Source organism: Hemibagrus wyckioides, linkage group LG03 (assembly GCF_019097595.1).
Source record: "Hemibagrus wyckioides isolate EC202008001 linkage group LG03, SWU_Hwy_1.0, whole genome shotgun sequence".
Taxonomy (NCBI): Eukaryota; Metazoa; Chordata; class Actinopteri; order Siluriformes; family Bagridae; genus Hemibagrus; species Hemibagrus wyckioides.
The window spans coordinates 23,200,726-23,221,755 of record NC_080712.1 but is presented as its reverse complement, the minus strand read 5'-3'; the positions used below and the strand labels follow the sequence as shown (position 1 = coordinate 23,221,755).

The 21,030-nt window shown below is 39.9% G+C and overlaps 1 protein-coding gene across 1 annotated transcript; it reads right to left on the bottom strand.

The window, feature by feature from the left end:
• Positions 1-5,005: 5,005 nt before the first annotated feature.
• Positions 5,006-20,820, bottom strand: socs5b (suppressor of cytokine signaling 5b). Its single transcript, XM_058385878.1, has 2 exons — positions 20,671-20,820; positions 5,006-10,803 (listed from the first exon to the last, which is right to left on the bottom strand). The coding sequence occupies exons 1-2, from the start codon at positions 20,678-20,680 to the stop codon at positions 9,107-9,109; spliced, it is 1,707 nt and encodes a 568-aa protein (XP_058241861.1). The 5' UTR covers positions 20,681-20,820; the 3' UTR covers positions 5,006-9,106.
• Positions 20,821-21,030: the final 210 nt, after the last annotated feature.

The window sequence follows — 21,030 nt, the reverse complement described above, 5'->3', positions numbered from 1 at the left end:
GCTTTGCATGCGCTACAGCACACTTTATCACTTTAAACACATGCAATATGCCTCTAAAGGCTTTATGTTAATGCGTAATGTATACATTTTCATGTGCAGTATATACTCCTCAATATATATTTCAATAATTAATGCAATACACTCATGTGCAAGCTTGTAAATATTTTACAGTGTAATTTTTGGTTTAAACTCCTTTTATCAGTGCTATGTTTAAATGAACTTCTTGCTCTCTGACAGATGCAACTCTGTTGTTGTTGGTTGTATTTTATACAATGGCAATAAAGTATCTTGCATCGTACTTGACCTAAATATATCTTTCTGTTTATAAAAACACTCAAGGTGGGTTTCATATCAAATTAAGGATGGTTAGAGAAAGAACCTAAGCACACTGTTAAGTACAGAGGAGAATTTGATGTTGACCATATCACTGTATTATTATGTGCACTACAATATTTACAGTATGTACTTCAATATCATACCATGTGCAAAGATCACAATATATCATATCATGTGCAATATCATCTTAATTCTTAAGCAACCTTTTGTACATTTTGTGTATATATAGCATATTTAATTTATCTTTATTTCTCTAGTGTACTCTGAAGCAGTCTCTGGCAAAAGAGTTTCCTTCGGGATAAAATCTTATCTTATCTTATCTTATCTTATCTTATCTTATCTTATCTTATCTTATCTTATCTTATCTTATCTTATGTTATCTTATCTTATCTTATCTTATCTTATCTTATCTTATTTTATTTTATTTTATTTTATGGGGCTGTTTAATCTCCAATTGTTACATACATGGTATTATGACATATTCAATAATGAATTTAAGGAGATTCTATCTGAAAATCTGGTGGCAACTGCACAGAAGCTACAACAAAGTCATAGTTGGATCTTCCAGCAGGATAATGATTCAGAACATGCACCCAATCCACACAAAGATGGTTCAATGACCACTGAATCAAGCTTTTGACATATTCATTCCAGGCCCCTGACCTAAACCATATTGTGGGGTGAGCACAAGTGCACAAGAGAAGACCAATGACCTTAAAAGATCTTGAGATTCTGTATTGATGAGTGGTCTCATATGAATTGTTTTGTATTCTCCAGCCACATAAAGCATTACAGGACAAGACTCAGTGCTGTTATGTATAAACACAAGAGTGCTATTATGTATGACAAATAGATTTTTTAAAATATATTTTTGGTAACAGCTTTTCTTACAATACATTCAGTTCAATTAAAAGCTATATTTCTTTCTTTTGCAGCTATTTTGTACCTTTTTTTTTATATATAACTTTCACATTCAGAGCTGACTCAATATACATGCTTGAATATAACTTTGTACTTATAAAACTCACTCACTGACAGTTGGTTTGCATTGGATCCGAGGTCTATCCCAGGAATGAAGTTGAAATACACCCTGGATTGGAAGCCAGTCCATGGCAGGGCACCACACACACACACACACACACACACACACATACACACACACATTCATTCATTCAAACCTACAGCAATTTATTTTAAACTCTGACAGTATCCTGAGCTCAGAATCAAGCTGATAATCCAATTTAAATGATAAGCATGAAAGTGGAGATGTGGATACTGTTTTTTGCACACTGATACTAGTTACTGGGATTTTTGGCCATGTATTCAGTTTTTGTAAAAAGAAAATTAAGGCTTTAAGACTTTGCCTTGGCTTGCCTCGTAAAAGCACTGCACTATGAAACATTATGAAGTGCTTCCAGTGAGAGATTTACAAGACGGTTACATCCTGTAAATGAAAGCAGCAAAATGTCCCAATGTGTATTTAATGAATAATACATTTTAAACTATTGCCAACATTCAACTACTGAAGATCACCAAAATGCAGAGAATTAACTGGTGCAGAATAGCAATGGTGTGCTCCACCCCTGGACCTACATCACAGTTTGATCACTAGACACACAAATCCTTGCTAGGGAAAACATCTCACTATTATGATGTGGATAATATGGGTGCTAAGTTGATTTTGCGTTGGATCCTTCAGCCCAGCAGAGCTTGTTCCCTAGATGTATACAATTCAATAACCAAGTCCATTAAAAACCAAACAGAGGCTACGAAAGTTGACGATGGATTTCAAAAATCCCATTACAGTTGTAACAGGGTTCCCCAGTTGCTCCACTATAAAGTAAACTCATGTCGGTTTACGCTCATGTCCACATATGTCACAGAACTTCACCAAATGATCTACACACAACTCAATTACAGAGCCTGCAGAGCTCGAAGAAGTCGTTATTGGGGAAGAGAGCTGAAATTAAATACCGGGCTGTCAGGTCCCTGAGGGAGGGAGAGAGGAAGTGAAGGAGAGAGGGAGAGGCTAAAGGGGAAGGATTTTGTCAGGACTTCATAAACATGTATATAGAGTGGAAACTCAGTGCCAGCATTCAGACTGAGGAAAACTTTCCAGAGCCGGCTGGAGGCAGGAGGTGAGAGAGAACAGAGCTCGCAGCAGCAGAGTTTACAGGAAGGCCAGCCAAACAGCAACAATCCAGTACAGGGAGAAGGCTAGAGAAAAGCAGAGAGGATAAAACAAGGAAGTGTGAGGGTATTTTGACCATTAAAATCAGACACCCATTGACTAAATTATGTAAAATTAATTTTAAATATCAGTTCTTAAATTGTCCCAGTGTCTATATGGCTGTTCTTCTGGGTTCTCTGGCTTCTTCTGACCTCCCTAAAAACATGCATGCAAATAGATATCATTAGATGTGAACGGGTGTGTAAAGAGGGTGTACTCCTGCCTCAGGCCCAGTGTTTCTGGGATTGGCCCCTGGCCCAGCACAACCCTGACCAGGATTACTGGAGATGAATAAATGAATGAATATCAGTGATTAAATCCAAAAATAGTTGGACAGATAGATGAGTTTTCACACACAGAATAGGGCCAGAGTTTCTGGAATAAAAAATATGTTGCATAACATTTTCATTTTTAATATAATTAATTAACAACGATCAATATTACACTAATATAAATATCAGTTTGTATAATAGTTACATTAATATTAAATGCCATGGTTAATCACACTTTTCAATAAAGGTGTCAAGTTAGAAAATCTGCGAATATCGCCTCTATCTTCGTCTCTTCATATCTCATGCTAATCCACTCTTCCTGTAGTGCGGGGGTAAGGCACATATCTGCAGATGATTGCATGATGGTGATGGCTGTTTCTCTTGGTCTTGGTAAGCAAGCTGGCGCACTGGCATTTGATTTAGGCCCTGGCTCCTCCTCCACCCAGCCTCTGCCTGTAGTCGTCCACAGTGAGTGTAAAGTACTGTCTGGGGGATATATTTCTGGTATGAAATATAGATGGGAGTCAGCGTGTGTGCACGAGTGCATGTGTTAAGGACAAGGTGAGTGAGAGGTCATCTCTCTCTTTGCCACCAAAGACTTGGAAGTCATCCAAAGTGAGAGTAGCAGCAGGCTTTCCCTCTCTAGTTTATCCTGCGGTGGTTAAAGGTGAAATGCAAAGGTATATGAGCGGAGTGTGTATGTGCAGTGAATATGATTTGGATTCATCTGGGTGTTGCACGGGATGGGGGTATTGGACCATGGACAGTATGATAGGAATTCAGGAAGGCAATGTTACTCTGACCTTTATGAGTGAGAGACAGTTTGTTCTGCTTGACTGACTTGATAAACTACGTAACGTGGCACTAAATACAGGCATCACTAACCAAAGCTTAAACCATTTAGTATGCCAAGAACTGGCTTACTAAAGAAATGGCAGCAATGCAGTATCTTCACTGAAAACAAAATTAGCCATCTTTACATAGTGTTAAAAACCCTCTATTATCATGCATGTTGTGACAGAACCCTACTCTTTCGGTTCATTTTTTCCTTCCTTTTCCTTCCCTAAAATGAATAATGCAGAACAAATCATAATTCATAGAGACAAGATACTTGGTCAGCAGACTTCCCTCACAGCCTCATGCAGATACAGGCAAGAGATATGGGACCTATCAGCCAACTGGTGGCACTATAGTGCAGAGTTTTACTTTTTTGGCTGTAACTGTAATTCCTACAAACAGAATTCTTTTTGCCACAGATTCATTTGGTTCCCCTAAACAAAAAGGCCTCAAGCATCACTTCTCCCAAATTTTTTTTTGGTAATTTGCACAATATGTGAAACCTTCTTTAGCAAACTGATCCTAGGATTGTTTATCCTGCCTTCGTGAATGTGATGCCAAACTACCCAGGAGTGCGATCCACAATAATGATCAAAAATATGTTGAGATTTCTAAATAATATTGATTGACATGTTGGTTACATGTCAATTAATTCTAGGGAGTCAGGGAGCCTTCTTTAACTCATGATTGGTCACAAGGTTTCACTCAAAACATGAACGACATAAACAGGACAAGATTCTGAAGTCAGCGGTGTAGTCATACATAGGTGAAGATGGAGGTTTCTCAGGAACCATAAGTCTAGCTGAAATTTGGTCCACTGCATCTCACTGCTTCTCTGTAACTTAGTGAAATTGGTAAGAACAGAAAACTGGGGTTGATATTTTGCTGGGTGCTTATTATTATTATGATTATTATTATTATTATGCAATATAAAACATAGTTCCAATCAGTCAGGAAAGGTGAGTCTAAATAAACTGAAAACTGTAATACTGCTCTCAAATTTCCAGGTCAGAAGCTTTGTGTAACTATTGGGAGACTAATTATTAATACCTTTTACAAACAGTACGAGACCAAACATATTAAACCAGCTCAGATGCTTGGATCAGAAGAGCTCTGGCTGAGAAGATATGAGTTAAATTTAGAACTAAAAAGAAATTCATAATTTGAATAAATGTTTCACTGTGCTTAGTCTAAAACAGTTCATCAAACCCCAGGAAAATGACTAATCTAGCAATAAATCCATATCTGTAAATAACTAGGGGGACAAGAAGGGGGGAAAAAAACAAATACTCATGAAAGAGATTCAATAAATGGGTCTCATTTCACTGCATGGAATACACTTGATGATTTTATTGGTAATATTAAGACAATGAAGCATTTTGCGAAGCACCAATAATGACAACTACAAACATTGTATTCATTGGCTTTCAAAAACTGAAGTTATGCAATAGACAAAAGCATGAAAGTGGAAAGCAAAAAAAAAAAAAGTCAAGGAGTAAACACAGACATTTCATCGCTGAAACACTCCAATTTTATCCAGCTGATGGAAAGAAAGAACAAAAGCATAGGAGGAATATAATTAGAGTTAGTCTATATTTGTCTGATAAGAGCTCCTCCAGCCTGTGTCTTTTGATACGGACATTGTGATTGGTCAGGACATATAAAGCATTCTGGGATGCACAATGACAACCATTAGTGCCCATCATTGTCAAGCCCTGTCAGCATGTTGCCTGCATTCATTCAGCAACGAATGTGCATGTAGAGCATTAAAGTGAAACTATAGCGAACCACGGTTACATCACACTCATATCATATTAGGGAGAAGAGTTATGTAAACATAATTATCTTGTTAATGTGTTTGCATAAAAGTATTACACAACTCTCTTGACACTATTTCTAAAAGTACAAATCCAAAGTCTGTAAGGTCAGAGCTTAGCTCATGTATATAAAGCCAAGCTAAATTTAATCTAAGATCAAAGGTAAGGGTTGGCTGAGACTTTCTAGAGACCATGCTCCTCCTCTACGTAGGAATGAAGGCTCGTAGTCAATCCTAAAATTTACTCTTCTTGATAGATTTTTAAATCTCTTACCAACAAAAACACTGAGACCTCTCTTTAGAGGGCGAAATAGACTGTTATATAGGCATGTTCGTGAACAAAGCAGAGCGCCGACGTCCCTTATTTTTCTGTAATTATGGCACAGAGCCTGCTTTACAGTTCATATGGGCAACATGTGGCACTGCTATGTCTGACACATGCAAGTTTCCCATAGGGAACAAAGTGTAGGAACAGTTTCCCCAGCACAGAGAAGCTGCTTTCAGATTATATGAGTCATTTGATAGAGAAAACCCCACAGTTTTAGATCATAATTACGAGGCACACTTTAAAAGCAACTTAAAAGAAAAACTTTATCCCTTGTCGTCACGGCTCACCATCTTTCAAAATCGGCTAACAATGCCCGAAGACAAGGCGTGAACCAAACATACAATGGCCACTGGCCATTAAACATACCGTTTCAACCCTTAACCAAATAATGGCTAATTGAGGTTTTTAACTCCACCCTGCTCTGAGCAGCAAGACAACAGGGTGCTCAAAATGTGTCAATGGAGCCCTGTGTTAGCCTCTTGCTAATGCTAACTTTAGCATAGCGCCCAAACATTGTGGAAGCCAGGCAGACTACACAAACAACAGCATTTCTGCTTTCAGCTCGACATATCCGAAACGAGGGTGATGCTGAGGATGTGGTTGGACTGGGGAGGAAGGGAAAAAAGTCCCTCTACTCTATATTTTCATAGAGCCCATCAAGAAACACAGACTGGTCCTTTTAGCAGGTGGTAAATTTAGAGGCTAGGTTAGTAAATTTAGCCTGTGATTAGTGCCTGTAGGGCAGGGCAGGGTGTAACTCTGCCAGGAGAGGCTCATTTGCTGAGTGGTGGCACAGAAAGACCCATGTGTATGTGCGAGCAGGCCACATCGTTCTAAAGTACAAAACCTGAGTGTGAAAGCAGGAGCGGGGAGGAATAAGGCACAGGTTGTCATTAAGAATTTAGGGACTAACTTGCAATACATCAACACCTTATTAAATTACAGTCCTCCTAATGTTCAGCACACAGAACACAAGCGTAACAGATTTTTTTGTTGAGTCACTGCAGTCACCGAAAGTGTAAAAAGGGAATATATAAAGGCTTTCTATCCGGTTTGCTTTTTTTTTTTAAATCCATCACTCAGCTTCCTGGAGACACTTTCAGATGCAGAATAAAAGCATATTGCTCACAACACATTTACCCAGTTTTGAAATGTTGCATTGGTTAAATTGTTAGAAAGACATAATGAAAACATCTCAAATACAGGTAAAGCTCACAAATACACCTTTGGTCGATGTTCCTCGAAAACACAAACACTAAAACAATCACTTCAATTGTAGCATAGTATTATGCCTAAGATAAACTCTGAGTTGACCTGAGCAGCTTTCCATATTTAATATAGTAGTAACTCTTATGACGTTAAACTGAACGTTGACTTTACGTTGGCTTTCATTTGCCCTATATCAAAAATATTATCCTTTTCAATGATTTAATCCAAGGATGCTTTCACATAATGCAGCATTTAGTCTCTTTCAATTGAGCACTGGTGCATTTTGCCTCTGGGTGACGTTCGTTTAGGCAGCGAGAGTGAGACCACAGCAATCACACTCAGGTTTGGACCAGAACGGCCTGTCCGAGATCGTCTGTGTGAGACAGTCTCAGTCCGTTTGCAATGAACTCTAGTACCGTTTGACTGCAGCGAGTAACCCCGAATTGACCCGGCTGAAGGAAGAAAACCAAACGTGCTGTGTATTACGGGTTACGGGTGGCATTCCTTTGCAGATGCAAGCTGCTAATGCTGGATGTGATAGACGAAATGTTATTTATATAGTTAGCGAATTGTTTATTCGACTCCGGCTACGAGTTTTCTGTGCTCAAGTGATTTTTGTGACATGTACATGCACTTGAGTAATTCTGACCACTGAATGAAAGATTTTTAGAAATAACTGTTCAGATATACACACCCCTCAGCCAAAGTGTTTTTGCTTTTCGGTTCATTTAATTCATGTGCATTGTGAAACTAAACCAAAAGTATCAAAGTCCCTCTAATTTGGACTCAGCAAACGGACTATTAGTTGTGAAAGCGCCCTTAGGCTATATGATTAAAAGAGTTGGCTAAGCCATAATCTGTTACAGTGTTAAATGCATCTCACTCATTAGTGCACACAAAAATGACAGGAAGCATACCGAAGTAATATGCTCCACAATGGGTAAAAGTGCAATGTAAGTGGAACTAACCACAAACGATAAGAAAACAGGCCATCAATACTAATAACGAGTGTACAAATGGCATCTTTATATGCTGTGTCTATGGTGAAGACGGTCATAGTGAGGTGAAAGTACACGCCTCAAATATAACCCATTTCTTCCCCATGAAACCACAGACAAATTTAACAATTTAAACAAGGACTAGCTAGACAATGTAGATCAGTGTTAAAAACAGACCACCGGTTTACAGTTTGGGGGCAGACAGTGACAGACACTTATGAACCCATGAAGGGTTGAAGTAATAACACTTATCTGATACTGCATATGTTAAATTTAAACATTTACTACTCAAAAGACAAGGTGCCTGTTTGTTCTTCACTCACAAACAGAAACATGGCAACAGGCTATTTTATATATACGGTGGTGTGCCGAGTTGTGCCTCTACCATGCAGCACATCATAAAATATCTGTGTATTTGCAAGTACTCTCTGTGTAGCTGGTGGATAACAGGAAATATTTCTTACTGGTAATTTCCTCTTCTTCATGTGGTACTTTTGTGCTAGGCATTAAAAAGACAAGCCCAGTGTTAAAAGTTGCTGATAGCCACACTGCCCAGTGTTAACTCTGCCTCCTAAAACCTGGCTGTCTAGAAGGTATAGTTAATAGTCATTTAAATTTGTTGCTGGTAAATTAGCCGTGATTAATATAATAAATCATCTATATGTCTAAAGGAATGTAAATTCATGATTTAGCACACTTAAAAAAAAAACTTTTAGCATTTACCTAGGTTGATTTCCATTTTCATAGGAAATGTCCTTTGACCATATAAGGTAAAATGGGAGAGAGAGAATGCACCGGTATGCAGACGTTTTAGCAGGCAGCCTGAAGCATATCCATTAGCTATCATCAAAGAAACTGAGCAGTGAGGACTAAAACATTTCAATCCTGTCCTGATCAGCAAATAAACATGCTTGTCGGATAGCACATACTGATTATTACCAACCATGTATTCCAAGTATTTAATATAAAAAAAATGAATATATGCCATATGCCTAAAGCCTGGTGTTGATCTGATCCAATGCTATTGGCAGAATCTTTTGCCTTCAAATCTCCGGCCTCCATCAGCCATAGAGCCAGACCTTATTTGACCTTGAAAGGTGGTTCTCTTTCTAGCCAGCGAACACGTACTTTCTGCTTATAGTGATACTCCTTGAGGAAATCCTGCATAGCTGGTGGCAGTGGCAGGGCACCAATGCCATCATAGGTGGTATGACTGCAGATAGCAGCACGTGCCAGATGCTGCAGGCTGAAAGGAAAGGTCCTGTGTAAGGGGACGGTGAGCAAAGGCTCAAAAAACATACAGGCGCTTGGGTCTTTGTAGTGCTCCAACAAACCTGTGACTGTTGAAGAGTGGAAGACACAGGGGTCGTGCGCATCGAAACTAAAATTGTGGTTCCACTGTTCAATGCGTGCATGCAAAGAACGGTTGTATCTGCGGAAACTGACAGAAAATAAATAGTCCTCCTGGGCCGAGTCACGTAGTAGAAAGGTGCCCTCTGGTCGGCCGTCCAACAGTGCCTCTGCCTGGTAGCGATCCATCACTCCCCAATAGCAGGGAAGTGCTGTGATGGCCAGTAGATCAGGCACCAAACAATGAATAAAGTCAATCTGTGTGTGAACCTTCCAGGGTCCTGGCTGCCTGGAGGAATGGCCATCTCCAGAAGCATGTCTCTGCTTGGGCCTCCGTGCCTGCAAACACAGAGTGGTTGAGTCCTCCTCAGAGTCACAGTCAACAGGCTGGGATGGCATTGCCATGCTCGCCCCAACTTGGGCCATTATGCCGGACAACCCCGCTGTTCCAGCCCCCAAACCCTTGACCTCCCCATGTCCTTCTCCAGAACAGGGGGCCATCTTTGGTCCCAGTTTGTAAAGTGTAGCTCTCTGTGATGTGGCCTCCAATGTGTGAATCCGTGCATTTGGAGGAGGGTCAACACCTTCCTCTATACTTAATCTACGACGTTCACGAAGCCTCTCTTCCTCATCCTCTGGGGAGGGATGTGTTGAGTCAAAAGCGTCCAGCATTGCGGTGGAGGAATGCGGGCTGACTGGTGCTGTGTGCTGCTTGATGAGATGCCACTTGTTGGCCAGATCCGAGCCCGGTGGGAACGGGCAAGTTTCCAGCATAAGCTCTGTTATGTGGATCTTGCGCTTAGAGGAAACCTGGCTCTTGGCCGAACGAGGGCGGCGGGGTGATGGCAGGGGCAAGCATAAGCCTACAGTATCCTTCAACCGTTGCCGTACAGAGCGAACACTTAAACTCCGAGAACTGACCCCTCCTCCATTATCACACACTTCCTGGACGGAGCTGGACCCATAGCAACGTTCCCGTCTGCCCGTGCTGCCTCTCGAACGTCCTGTCCGCCTGTCTGCCTCCAGGGAGCTCTGTGTCTTAGTGGAGCAAGAGTGTTTCTTCTTACCTCCCCAAGGAGCATGTCGGGAATAAGAATCTCTGCGCACAAGTGGGACCCTTCGTGTATCGTCGCTTTCTTTGTCAACTGTGATCTCAACAAATTGGGGACTATCTGCCACACAGTTGTGACCTCTATGTCCCCCGCCTCCTAAGGTAACCTGTGAAGGAGCAGAGCCCCGATCGTCCTGGGACTCACCTGTGTGTGCTCCATGAGAAGGTGCACCTATGTCCACTACACAGTGGACGTGATCCATGTCTACATTCCATACACTTGCTTCTGAGCCACTGGAGTTAAAGAGGGTTTGACATCTGCTTCTGAGGTTGCTCCACATCCTTCCCACTTTCTCCATAGATTGGAGACAAGGACCTATTAAGTAAATAGAAACAAAAATAAGTCACTTTGAAAACATTGAAAAGTCTATGAAAAGTCTTTCTTCTGACTGTGCAAACATGTGATTAGCATTTAGAACGAATGAAGGCACTTATAGTTTAAAAAAGTGTGGAGTGATATAGAGTAAAATATTTAGGCACTTAACAGCTCACAGAATGTGACAGCATGGAAGTTCTGGCTATATAGTAAATTGCACATTCAGTCTAGTAGCTGGACAAGGTGGGCATGTGAAGCATGTTAGGCATGACGAGCCAGACGAAGACAGGGTGCATAGCATGTGTGTGTACTATGCACATGCATGAAAAATGTGTGGATTGTAGAGCCACACGATGAGCACAGAGTTGCCAGGCAGATATGCAGAGATGCAAGGCCATAGCTATAAATGAACCCAAGCATCTACTCCCAGCTGATCTGCTGGTATGTAATGTATTACTGAGCCAGTCTAGACCTGACTAAGAACTTTCCTTGTCATTGAAGCAGATGCATGCTAGGGAGAAATACTGACAAATGGGAATAGTGGGCAAAGACGGACAGAAGAAAGTCAGACGAGGGTGATAGTTAGGTCAAGCCCCAAGCCAGACAATGGGGAGTTTCTCTTCCCCTTTCGAAACTGAGGCACATCTGACCTTGTTTGAACAACAGTGGCCATGGTGTACAGAATTAGGCAGCACTTTATCCACGTCTGCATTAGTCTAGTATTTTTTAAAAGTGATTAACTGAAGAGGAACTTTTCCCCCCAAATTCATTTATATGTCAAAAGGTTGATGTATTGTATCCAGCATTACAGCTTAGTTAATTGGTGCATTATAATCTTTTCTTAAATAATAAGTACTAATCGGATAAATCAGACCTGATACTTTTGTTTCTTATACTAAAGACTACTGTTATCCTCAAGGATTCACTTGGGCATGTAAAGTTTGACTGTGATATTAACATAAACACTACACTCTTAATGCCTTATGATAAGGTCTTACTAGACACACATATTTTTATAAGTTCAACTGTGCAACTGTCTAGAAAGCTGAAGAAATCATGTCCAAAATGAAAACCATTTTAGCTCTAGGTAACCAGCCATGCTCGTCTATAGAGGATGTGGGACTATGTGGCTTAATATCTCACCTGGAGAGGTGCTATGAGTTTCAAGTTGGAAACACTCTTCAGATGTTGCCCTTCCTCAGTTCTATCAAACAGTTTAAACCCACATAGACCACATTCTGAAAGAAACATTAACTACTTAGGCTTTACAAGCAACATATTTAGTTTCAAAGTCAGTAGCCATGCCCACGTTAAGCTTAACAGCACAGAGGATTGATCTGCTGATCTCTTTAATAGCAAGACCTGAATTGGTTGCATGTGCTTCTGGACCTTTGGCACGCAGGCCTACGTTATAATTCACCTGGTGGTATAATTAAAAATGTTCCAATTTAAGCATGCTGTGTTTGTTTATTTTGCAAATATAAGATTGCAGCCTGCAGGAAAAGGTTTTGGTTACGAATGTTTAACATAAGTTAGTTCCAGCAATTGTTTCAATTGTCAATACATCAATTTAAACCATGTTTAGTGTCGCTGCCTTAGTAGAGCAGTGTTGCAGTGTATCTGGACTCGTCCCTTGAATTTAAGAAGATCCATCTCTTTGGCACCAGCCTCACAGACTGCTGATTGGTCCATCTCTACCTTAAACCATACAGTGAGACCTCATGCCCTGTGGACTAGGTGAGTGTTGTCCTCATAAAAGACAGCACGCTTATCAGAATAGAAATTCTTAATAATAACATAAAGGTAAACTTTGTATTGAAATCTTCCCTCAAAGCGGACAAGCAAACCCTTTTATAATCATAATATCAAAATGCCACCTACTGCATAACAGCCAGCATTTTTGCATTTAAATTGGTCCCTGTCTGCACCGTGTCTCCAACTAATCATACCATTATTAACAAAATAAGGCACATGACTCAACATAACTGTTTTAAAGGTGGCACGGTGTTCCAAGGTCCCGGGTTCAACCCTAAGCTTTGATTATGTTCTCCCTGATTATGTCTATGTTCTCCCTGAGTTTCTTCATCCCATCCAGGGGGTAATTCCTATCTTGTGCTCAGTGATGGGCTCCAGATTCACCACGAATCTGACCAGGATAAAGCACTTACAGAGAGTGACTAAGTCAGTGAAATATTTCAATGCTTTAAGCAAGAAGAAAGGGAGAAATGGTGTACTAGCACGGAATTACATAATAGAAAATTCACACGAGAAAGGATATCGGCTATAACTGGACTTGCTGTGCACATGACATTTCACATAAACAACTGAGAAAGAAAAAAAACCCAAAACTTTCATCTGATGTTTCACACATGAGGGACATTATGTGGCTTTCTTTCTCCTCATTTATTTCACCTTTTCCTGCAACCTTCTGCGTTCAAAATGCATGCGTAATGTGCCAGCGTATCAGATGCATCTTAGGAAACTGTGCTTTTCCATGTGAGCTAGCATTTTTTTTCCCTTGACTTTACTAATCATGGTTACAAAAACAAACAGAGTACAGCTCTGGTTTTCCAGAAAGGGAAGGGCTGAGCGAGTGATCGTTGCATACTCTCACACACTGCTGTAAAGATTAGAGAGGAAGGTGCAAATTATGTCATAGTATGCCAACGTCATATGCCCTACACACAAAAAAAGTGATCTGATATTTCTCTGGGAAAGAACAAGGGACCATAGCACCATCTTCCCTCAGCAGCAGTTCCTCATTTTATGAATAAAATAGTTGCTACATTAAAAATCTCTCTCTTGGTGCTACCGTTTTGATCTGGAAATTGAAAAAAGCCTGAGCTGTCAGAACTGTTCAAGTGTATGTGCATCTATGCAGAAAGGATGCTCCCTTTCAATGCATTTTCAGTAGAGATGGAAGTATTATTACTACAATTAGAGCTACACAAAAAGTGAATATATAGAGCTTCTGGTTGAGACATGCTGCTTATAAGGGCAAAATTTAGTTTGAGTAGGAGATATGGATTATCGGTATGGATAACACTGCATAAACTACATAATTATCTACTCTTCAGAAATTTAACTCAATTACAGCAGTCATGTCCTGCTGCATGTCAAGAAGTCTTAATAGAACATCAAATGTTGGGGGAAGTTATGTGTGTAAAATAAAAAACAAACCTGCAAATTATGCACAAATGTAGACTTTAATGTAAGTCTGAATGGCAATTATGTAAGCATATAAGCAGGAGCTTGAAGTAAAAATAGCAATGCTTTATGTTGTTATTAACCACTCCCTTCAGCTAACATTTAAAATGGGTTGAAACAAACAATGCTCTTACAAATTACACCATGAAGCTAAAAGGCTTATTACAATAGGTTTAAGCATTTAAATATCTGCTGTGAAAACACTGTACGGACATGTGGGCTTAAGCGAAGTGAATGACGTTGATTATTTTTTGAGACAAGAAAAATAGGCAGATCTGAGTGACAAGGGCCAAACTGTCAGGTGTTGTGGGGTGTTCCTGGAATGAAAGGAAGCTGAACAGGAAGCCTGTAGTAACTCATATACTTCATTTTGACAAGCATGATGAACAGAAAATCATCTCTGCATTTACAAAACATCAGGCAGAAAACCACATTGGGTTTCGCTTATTTCTAAATAATTAATCAGATAGAAATACTATTCAAATCACCATTTGTGTATTCGACATACCGCCTGCCTGAGAGAAAATGTAGTTTTAAAACAGAAATATTTTAAATCTACATTTTCACATTAGACATTATTTCAATGCAGATCGCAGCATGTGGTGTGCATCATCACTGCATGTCTCAGCAGTGGGCGGTTTTTACTGTCATGCAGACAGGAGTGGGAGGTCAGATATGACGTCTGCGGGACAAAAGAGAGCTAATATTTCCCATTTTCAAGAACAGTTCTAGTTCTTTCACATCACTTCATTATAAAACACCTACCTCGAGTTTGATCATTTTAAACCAAAAGCTTCACTGTACATGCAGAAATTCATACACTCCACTTCTTCTCTTCACTGGTTTAGTAAAACCACTATATGGTTAGACATTTGTAGACACCTTACCATCACACCCATGTGTGCACATTTGAAGCACAAAATTGTATAGGATGCACAGAGTCCTGACCTCAACCTTATTGAATACCCTTGGGGTGAACTGAAATGCTTACTGTGTACCAGGCCTCCTCATCCAGCATCAGTGCCTGACCTCATCAATGCTTCTGTGGCTGAATGGGCAAATCGCCACAGTCGAACAAAATCTAGTGAAAAGCCTTCCAGAAGAGTGGAGGCTATTATAATGGCAAATGAGTGACTAAATATGGAACGGAATGTTCAACAAGCACATATAAGTGTGATGGTCAGAGTTCTACAAAATTCATATAGAGTATAACATGATAATAACGATAGTGGTTGTCAAATTATTCTAATAATAATTATATCGCCACTGTTTGTACGAGTTCATTAACAAGTGAGATTTCCACTCCTATTCTCTGTAGCAGAGCTCTCCAAAGTTTGGATTTTAACTGATGTCAGTGTTACAGTAGGTCAACAGGCTGAAATATCCGGATGACATTTAGTGAAATTGATGTCAAGTGAAGGTGATCTGATGACGGGGGGGTGGGGGTGGGGTTTCAATTAAACAAACAAAACAAAAGCATGTTAGTGGTAAGGACAGCTCCATGTTAACAGTTTGACTGATAAATCATTGTGGGTAAATTGATATTTAATAGCAATCTGCAAACATGTTTGGATTTATAAGTGACCAGTTGAATTTGCAATTTGCACCACTTCATATGAGGTTTTGCATTTAGGCCTATTGTTATCGGTAGTTATGCTTAACATGAAAGAAAAAAAGATCAATGTACAACAAATCGACATGTATGACCAAACAGAATACTTAAATACATACACATATATATATATATATATATATATATATATATATATATATATATATATATATATATATATTTAAATTAATTATTCAAGAAAATTATGATGCACACAGGGCAGTATTGTACTATTGAATGACCTGTCTGTTGATATCAAAATGCAAAATACTCACAACGCAAATATGTTCAGCCAACCATTTTGCATACAGTTAACTCAATTTTTTTTCCACTAAGACCCAGACAGACTGTTTTGCTTATAACTACACTAATCACATTTACCTGTCAGGCCAGGTTGGATGGATGAATACTACGTTGATTCTGGTGTAATTGTTTTTTTTTTATTTCTTCCCAAATGTGCACCACACACTAAGACAAAAATCCTGAGTGACTGTTACTTTATAATTAGCAGTTCCTCAATTTTGTTCTTGACCAAAGAGACCACAGTACCATCTTCTTGTTTTCTAAAATAACTTTGTCTATTGCCAAAGCATAGGGTCAAACATCATAAAGGCTATAGCAGAACCAGAGACACTGGCGATTCTGTCAAACACAAATATTTGCACCCTGAACAGGAGGTATGTTTCCCTGCAAACGATACTTGATTACACCACTTATCCCCTCGCCCCTTTCCTAGCATGTAACTACATACCCTTTCATTAAATCTGACAAATATCTAAACATTAAAGCTGGTTTGCAGATGCATTTCTAATTGTAAAGCAGACTTTGTGACTTATTTGAATGTTTCAATTGAGCGGTCATGAGATACAAAGAGCAAGTTAAGGTCAGGTCTGAGTCAGCATATTGCAAAAATGATGCTACTAGTATGGATTTCATTTCTTCTGCCACCTGCAGTCCTGCTGGTGTGGACAGTAATGCGAATTTACTGCCAATATGTCCAACACCCAGGTATACATTATGTCCAGTATATTGCCCAAGTCTTACACTGACCAATATTCCATGGACAAAAAAATGCATCTGCCTTCAAGCAACTCTTGTTAACTGCAACAATGGATTTGTCACCAACAAAATGGGGAGCGCAGTGAGTCATTTCCGCAGGATGAACAATTACATCAAAAGGCCCACATATGGCAAAAAAAAAGAAGAGAGACCTTGCCATGGATGCTGCTTTGGTGATTCAGCTGGAGTAGCTCAAGAAGACTGCTGCAATGCTGCACTGTATTAAACCCCAAAAAAGCTCCTCTCAGCTCACTACGCCTTCACTCACAGGGTCCTGATGAGTGGCCTGGCTTTTGGACAACATTAAGGGCGTAATCACTTTCTTTTTCCACTGAGGATAAATGAGATGTTTGTGGTAGCCTTTCTCATTTTAGGAGAGTTGCTGTAAGAGGCTGGGTGAGTTCAGTTTTGGATCTGCATACAGAAACCGTCCTTTGCTGAGTCTTTGCACATACGTTAAATCAGCACCGTATTGTACCGTCTGTAATGGGATCTTAATCTTGCTGAAAATAAAATGTCGTATTTATAAAAGACTGTGTACACCGTGCAATTATGGAAATGTACCTGCAATGCAAATACGATATTTTTCCAGATCGTTTTTTCTTCTTTTTTTTTTCTAAACGTGAAGCCTTTCGTACGGCTAAAAACCAGTGCCAGGAGGCCAAGGAGTAACTACATACTCGCTCTACTGGCTCTCTGAACATTCCTCCTTACATTACTGACTAAATGGTCCCCTTTACACTTTGGTATACGCTCATTTACCCTGTTGGCACTCTTAAACGAATTGGTCTTAAATCCAGACTGCAGCAAATTTCCAAGTGGTTAATGCATAGTAAAAGAACATCTATGTTTCTATATGCTACAGACTCACATGAATGCATAATGTAAATTCGACAGAAGAAACAGATCTATGTATATAGATAGATAGATAGATAGATAGATAGATAGATAGAAAGATAGATAGATAGATAGATAGATAGATAGATAGATAGATAGATAGATAGATTTTTTTTAAATAAATACCATGATGTCCCAGAATAACTTTAAAGACATGAACTTAGTTTTTCGAAAACTGGAAAAAGGGACCAGTTCTCATTCTCAGTGCTGGCATGTACTGGTTTTATATGTGTTCTTAGGTCTAGCACACATTATCCATATCATCAGGTAATGCTCCAGCTTTCTCCTCAGGTGTGTTAGATCAGGATTCATGCAGTGCACCGGGTTCCCAAGAGTGGCATGGAGAGTAGCTGGGATTCAGACATGCTGCTAATATTCAAATACAGAACTTGCCATGCAACCAACAAACTCGTAAAGAATCTAATCGACAATGATTTGAATTTATTTGCAAGAAAACGAATAAAACATTTCTAATACAGTAGCGATGTTGGCCGGACACTGGCTCATTTATGTGGTCCAGCTAACAGTATTTCTAACAATTAGGAAAATATTATCAAAATCTAACACACATATATTGTTCTGATTTTTTTTACATTTCATTCTTAATTCTTAATAGTCTAATAGACAAGCCAGCCTGTGAAAACATCAGTCCTGATCTCTCTGCGTATCTTTCTACACTGTTAAAACTCTCCAACAAGATCAAGCTAGCTCAGGCATCGATATAATATTTTAACACTGCAAGTGTGCGCCCGTGTTCCCGAAATAATATTTTAAAAAGAACAATTAGAAAAGAAAAAGTTTCGGAAATGGAAAAGACTCTGCGTGGTCAGTGTTAGAGAGGATGTGTCTGGGCAGCGCGCAGTCAACTCACACCGCAAATCTGAGTGACACATCGCTCGCGTTCCGTTACATTCATTCAGAGCGCGGAGTTCAGGCTAACAGGCTAACGCTAACAAAACTCAATACAAAAAAACCCTCGTTCACACACAGAAACGGACGTGTTGCGAAAACACACCGACAAATGATTTCGACGGGGACTAAAATGAGTGCGGTCGCTTACCTCGGACAGCTCGGTCGGCGGCTCCGCAGCCCTCTTTTGTCTGTAAAAAGATGGCTATGTAAAGATGTCAGACTCGTAGCTCTCCTAGAGAAGCTTTCCCGTGGCGGTTATAACGCGCGAGATCCCGACTGGGCATTCCTGAGGTCCGTTTTTTACACATACATGAGGAAAAAGTTTTTAATTGTATATAATTGTGGCGCTCTGGAATGCCCGTTTGATCCAGGGCCAGATTTTTTTGAGCCTCCGACTCTCGGTGGTGTCTTCCTTCTTTCTTGACAGCCAATATGACGGTCGCTAGGCGAGCAGGAGGCGAATAACGTGAGCTCGCAGGCGGGGCAGAGTTCTGGGAAACCAGCGAAGGGGAAAAGCGGCTCTGATGGTGCGCATGAATGGAGACACCGGATTGGTCGGATGCGTGGTGACGGACGTGACAATGCGCCAATGAACTTGGAGAAGGCGAGAGCGTCGCCTCCGTTGCTATCCTGAAAACGTGGAGATCCAGCACAATACAATGCGTCAATCTTCCTGTTTCACACATTTTATTTACTTTTTAATTATTCCAAATCACACGCGTTGAAATCAGTTTGCTTTATACTGATGCTCCTTATTAATTTTATGTTTAGTGATGGATAAGTTTATACTGTCTTAGTAAATGTTATTGAGGAATACTCCTACAGGCTAGGGTTTCTGCCGCTGTTTCTTCAACGCATTAAATATCTACATATGTTCATTTGGCAGCTATTTGTGTCCAAAGCGATTTACAGCAATGCCAGGATGCAAGCCAAGCAGTGGGCTGATCTTTTGAGGGTTAAATGCCATGCTCATGGTCTGTGCTGATATAACAGTCCAGGGATTTGAGTTTACAACCTGGTCATAAGCTCAGTATCTGTTAATCTGTTAAATGCTGACAGTTAACACAGAAACTTTGACATCAATTCTTTATAGTAGGATGAAACAATAAAACCAAAATTTCGCTGCGGCTAATTTGATGTTATTTTTCATCTTCCTTTTACTCAGACCTTCAAAGGGACAAGTGGACTCACTCTTAAGCAGTAATTAAAATGCAAGAGATCGACCTTATTCATCCAATTAGACCTAGCCTTTAGTGTATGAGTGTTAAGAAAGTGTGGAGTAAAGACACAAGGCTGTTATTTTAAAGTTCATAAAACACAAGTATATTTGGAAAGGCCCTGTTTTATAATTAGAGCACAAAAGAGACATTGTCCCTCTCTGGAAACTGCTGTCTAATTTTTTGGCAGACACTGAGTGGCTTTCTTTGACAGTAAGTGTGAACATGAACGCTGGCATCTTGGGGTGGGATGGAGTGCGCCTGAGGGCCCTCACACAACCCCCTCAAGTGGCCTGTTCTATTCTTACCCCTGAGTCTGTACACCCACAGGCCCCACACTATCAGCATCTCAATAGTACATTCAAGTTTCTCCCACTGCTGATGTCATTATCTTTTGCTGCGCTGTATACATGGCTCATGTGAGACCATCCGATGTGAACAGAATATCTTTGACTAATGTCATTGCCAAGCCCTAGGGAAATCACCGTGGTTTGAACAACATCTCTATTCAGTTCCAGCAGAAATCACTCATCTAATTATTGCAGACTAGACAGAGGAAACATGATCTTAAAAAGACCACAGAAGAAAATTCTAATACAACTGATGGACTGATGTACTTATCAATCATGTACACTTCTATCTGCATATATTTTAAGCCTCATGGACATTTCTTGCTCCAATTTTTTGAGATTTCCTTGCAAAGTAGAAACCTCTTTTGCCTCTGCTCTAATCTAGAAAACTTTCAAGTTGATGATGCTGATGGTGATTCCTGACAGTTTTGCGTCTCTAATGAGTTAACATTTTCAAACGAGATTGCAGGAAAACTGTTCATGCTCCAACAGGATTTGTGCTCAGCTGAATAACCAATTCTGCCAATCATGCAGCGACACCTCTAATTAAAGAGGAAAGGCAACAGACAAACACCCTCTAAAATAGACAGAGGATTAGTGCACAATTACTTACCATGAATCATCAGTTGGATTAATCCAGGAACTAGGGATACAAAAAAACGCCATCTTTACTTGTTATAAGCAAAAGTACACCTGAAACTTGATGGTTTAGAGACTGTTTTTGTGTGACAACACTGGTCAGCTGAGGTTCAAAGAAAGCGTTGACTGAACCAAAACAAAATTCACTTGTGTTACACACAGCACTCTGGCTGATGAAACAGTATGCAGCTTATGCGACATATTAAAAGCAAGCTCCATTTTAAAAGAGCACGCTGCCATCTAGTGGATTTTTATAAAACTGTAATGCATCTTCTACATACTATACCTATTTAGTCTCTACACACAATTTGTAAGTGTAAAGATTCGCTAACAT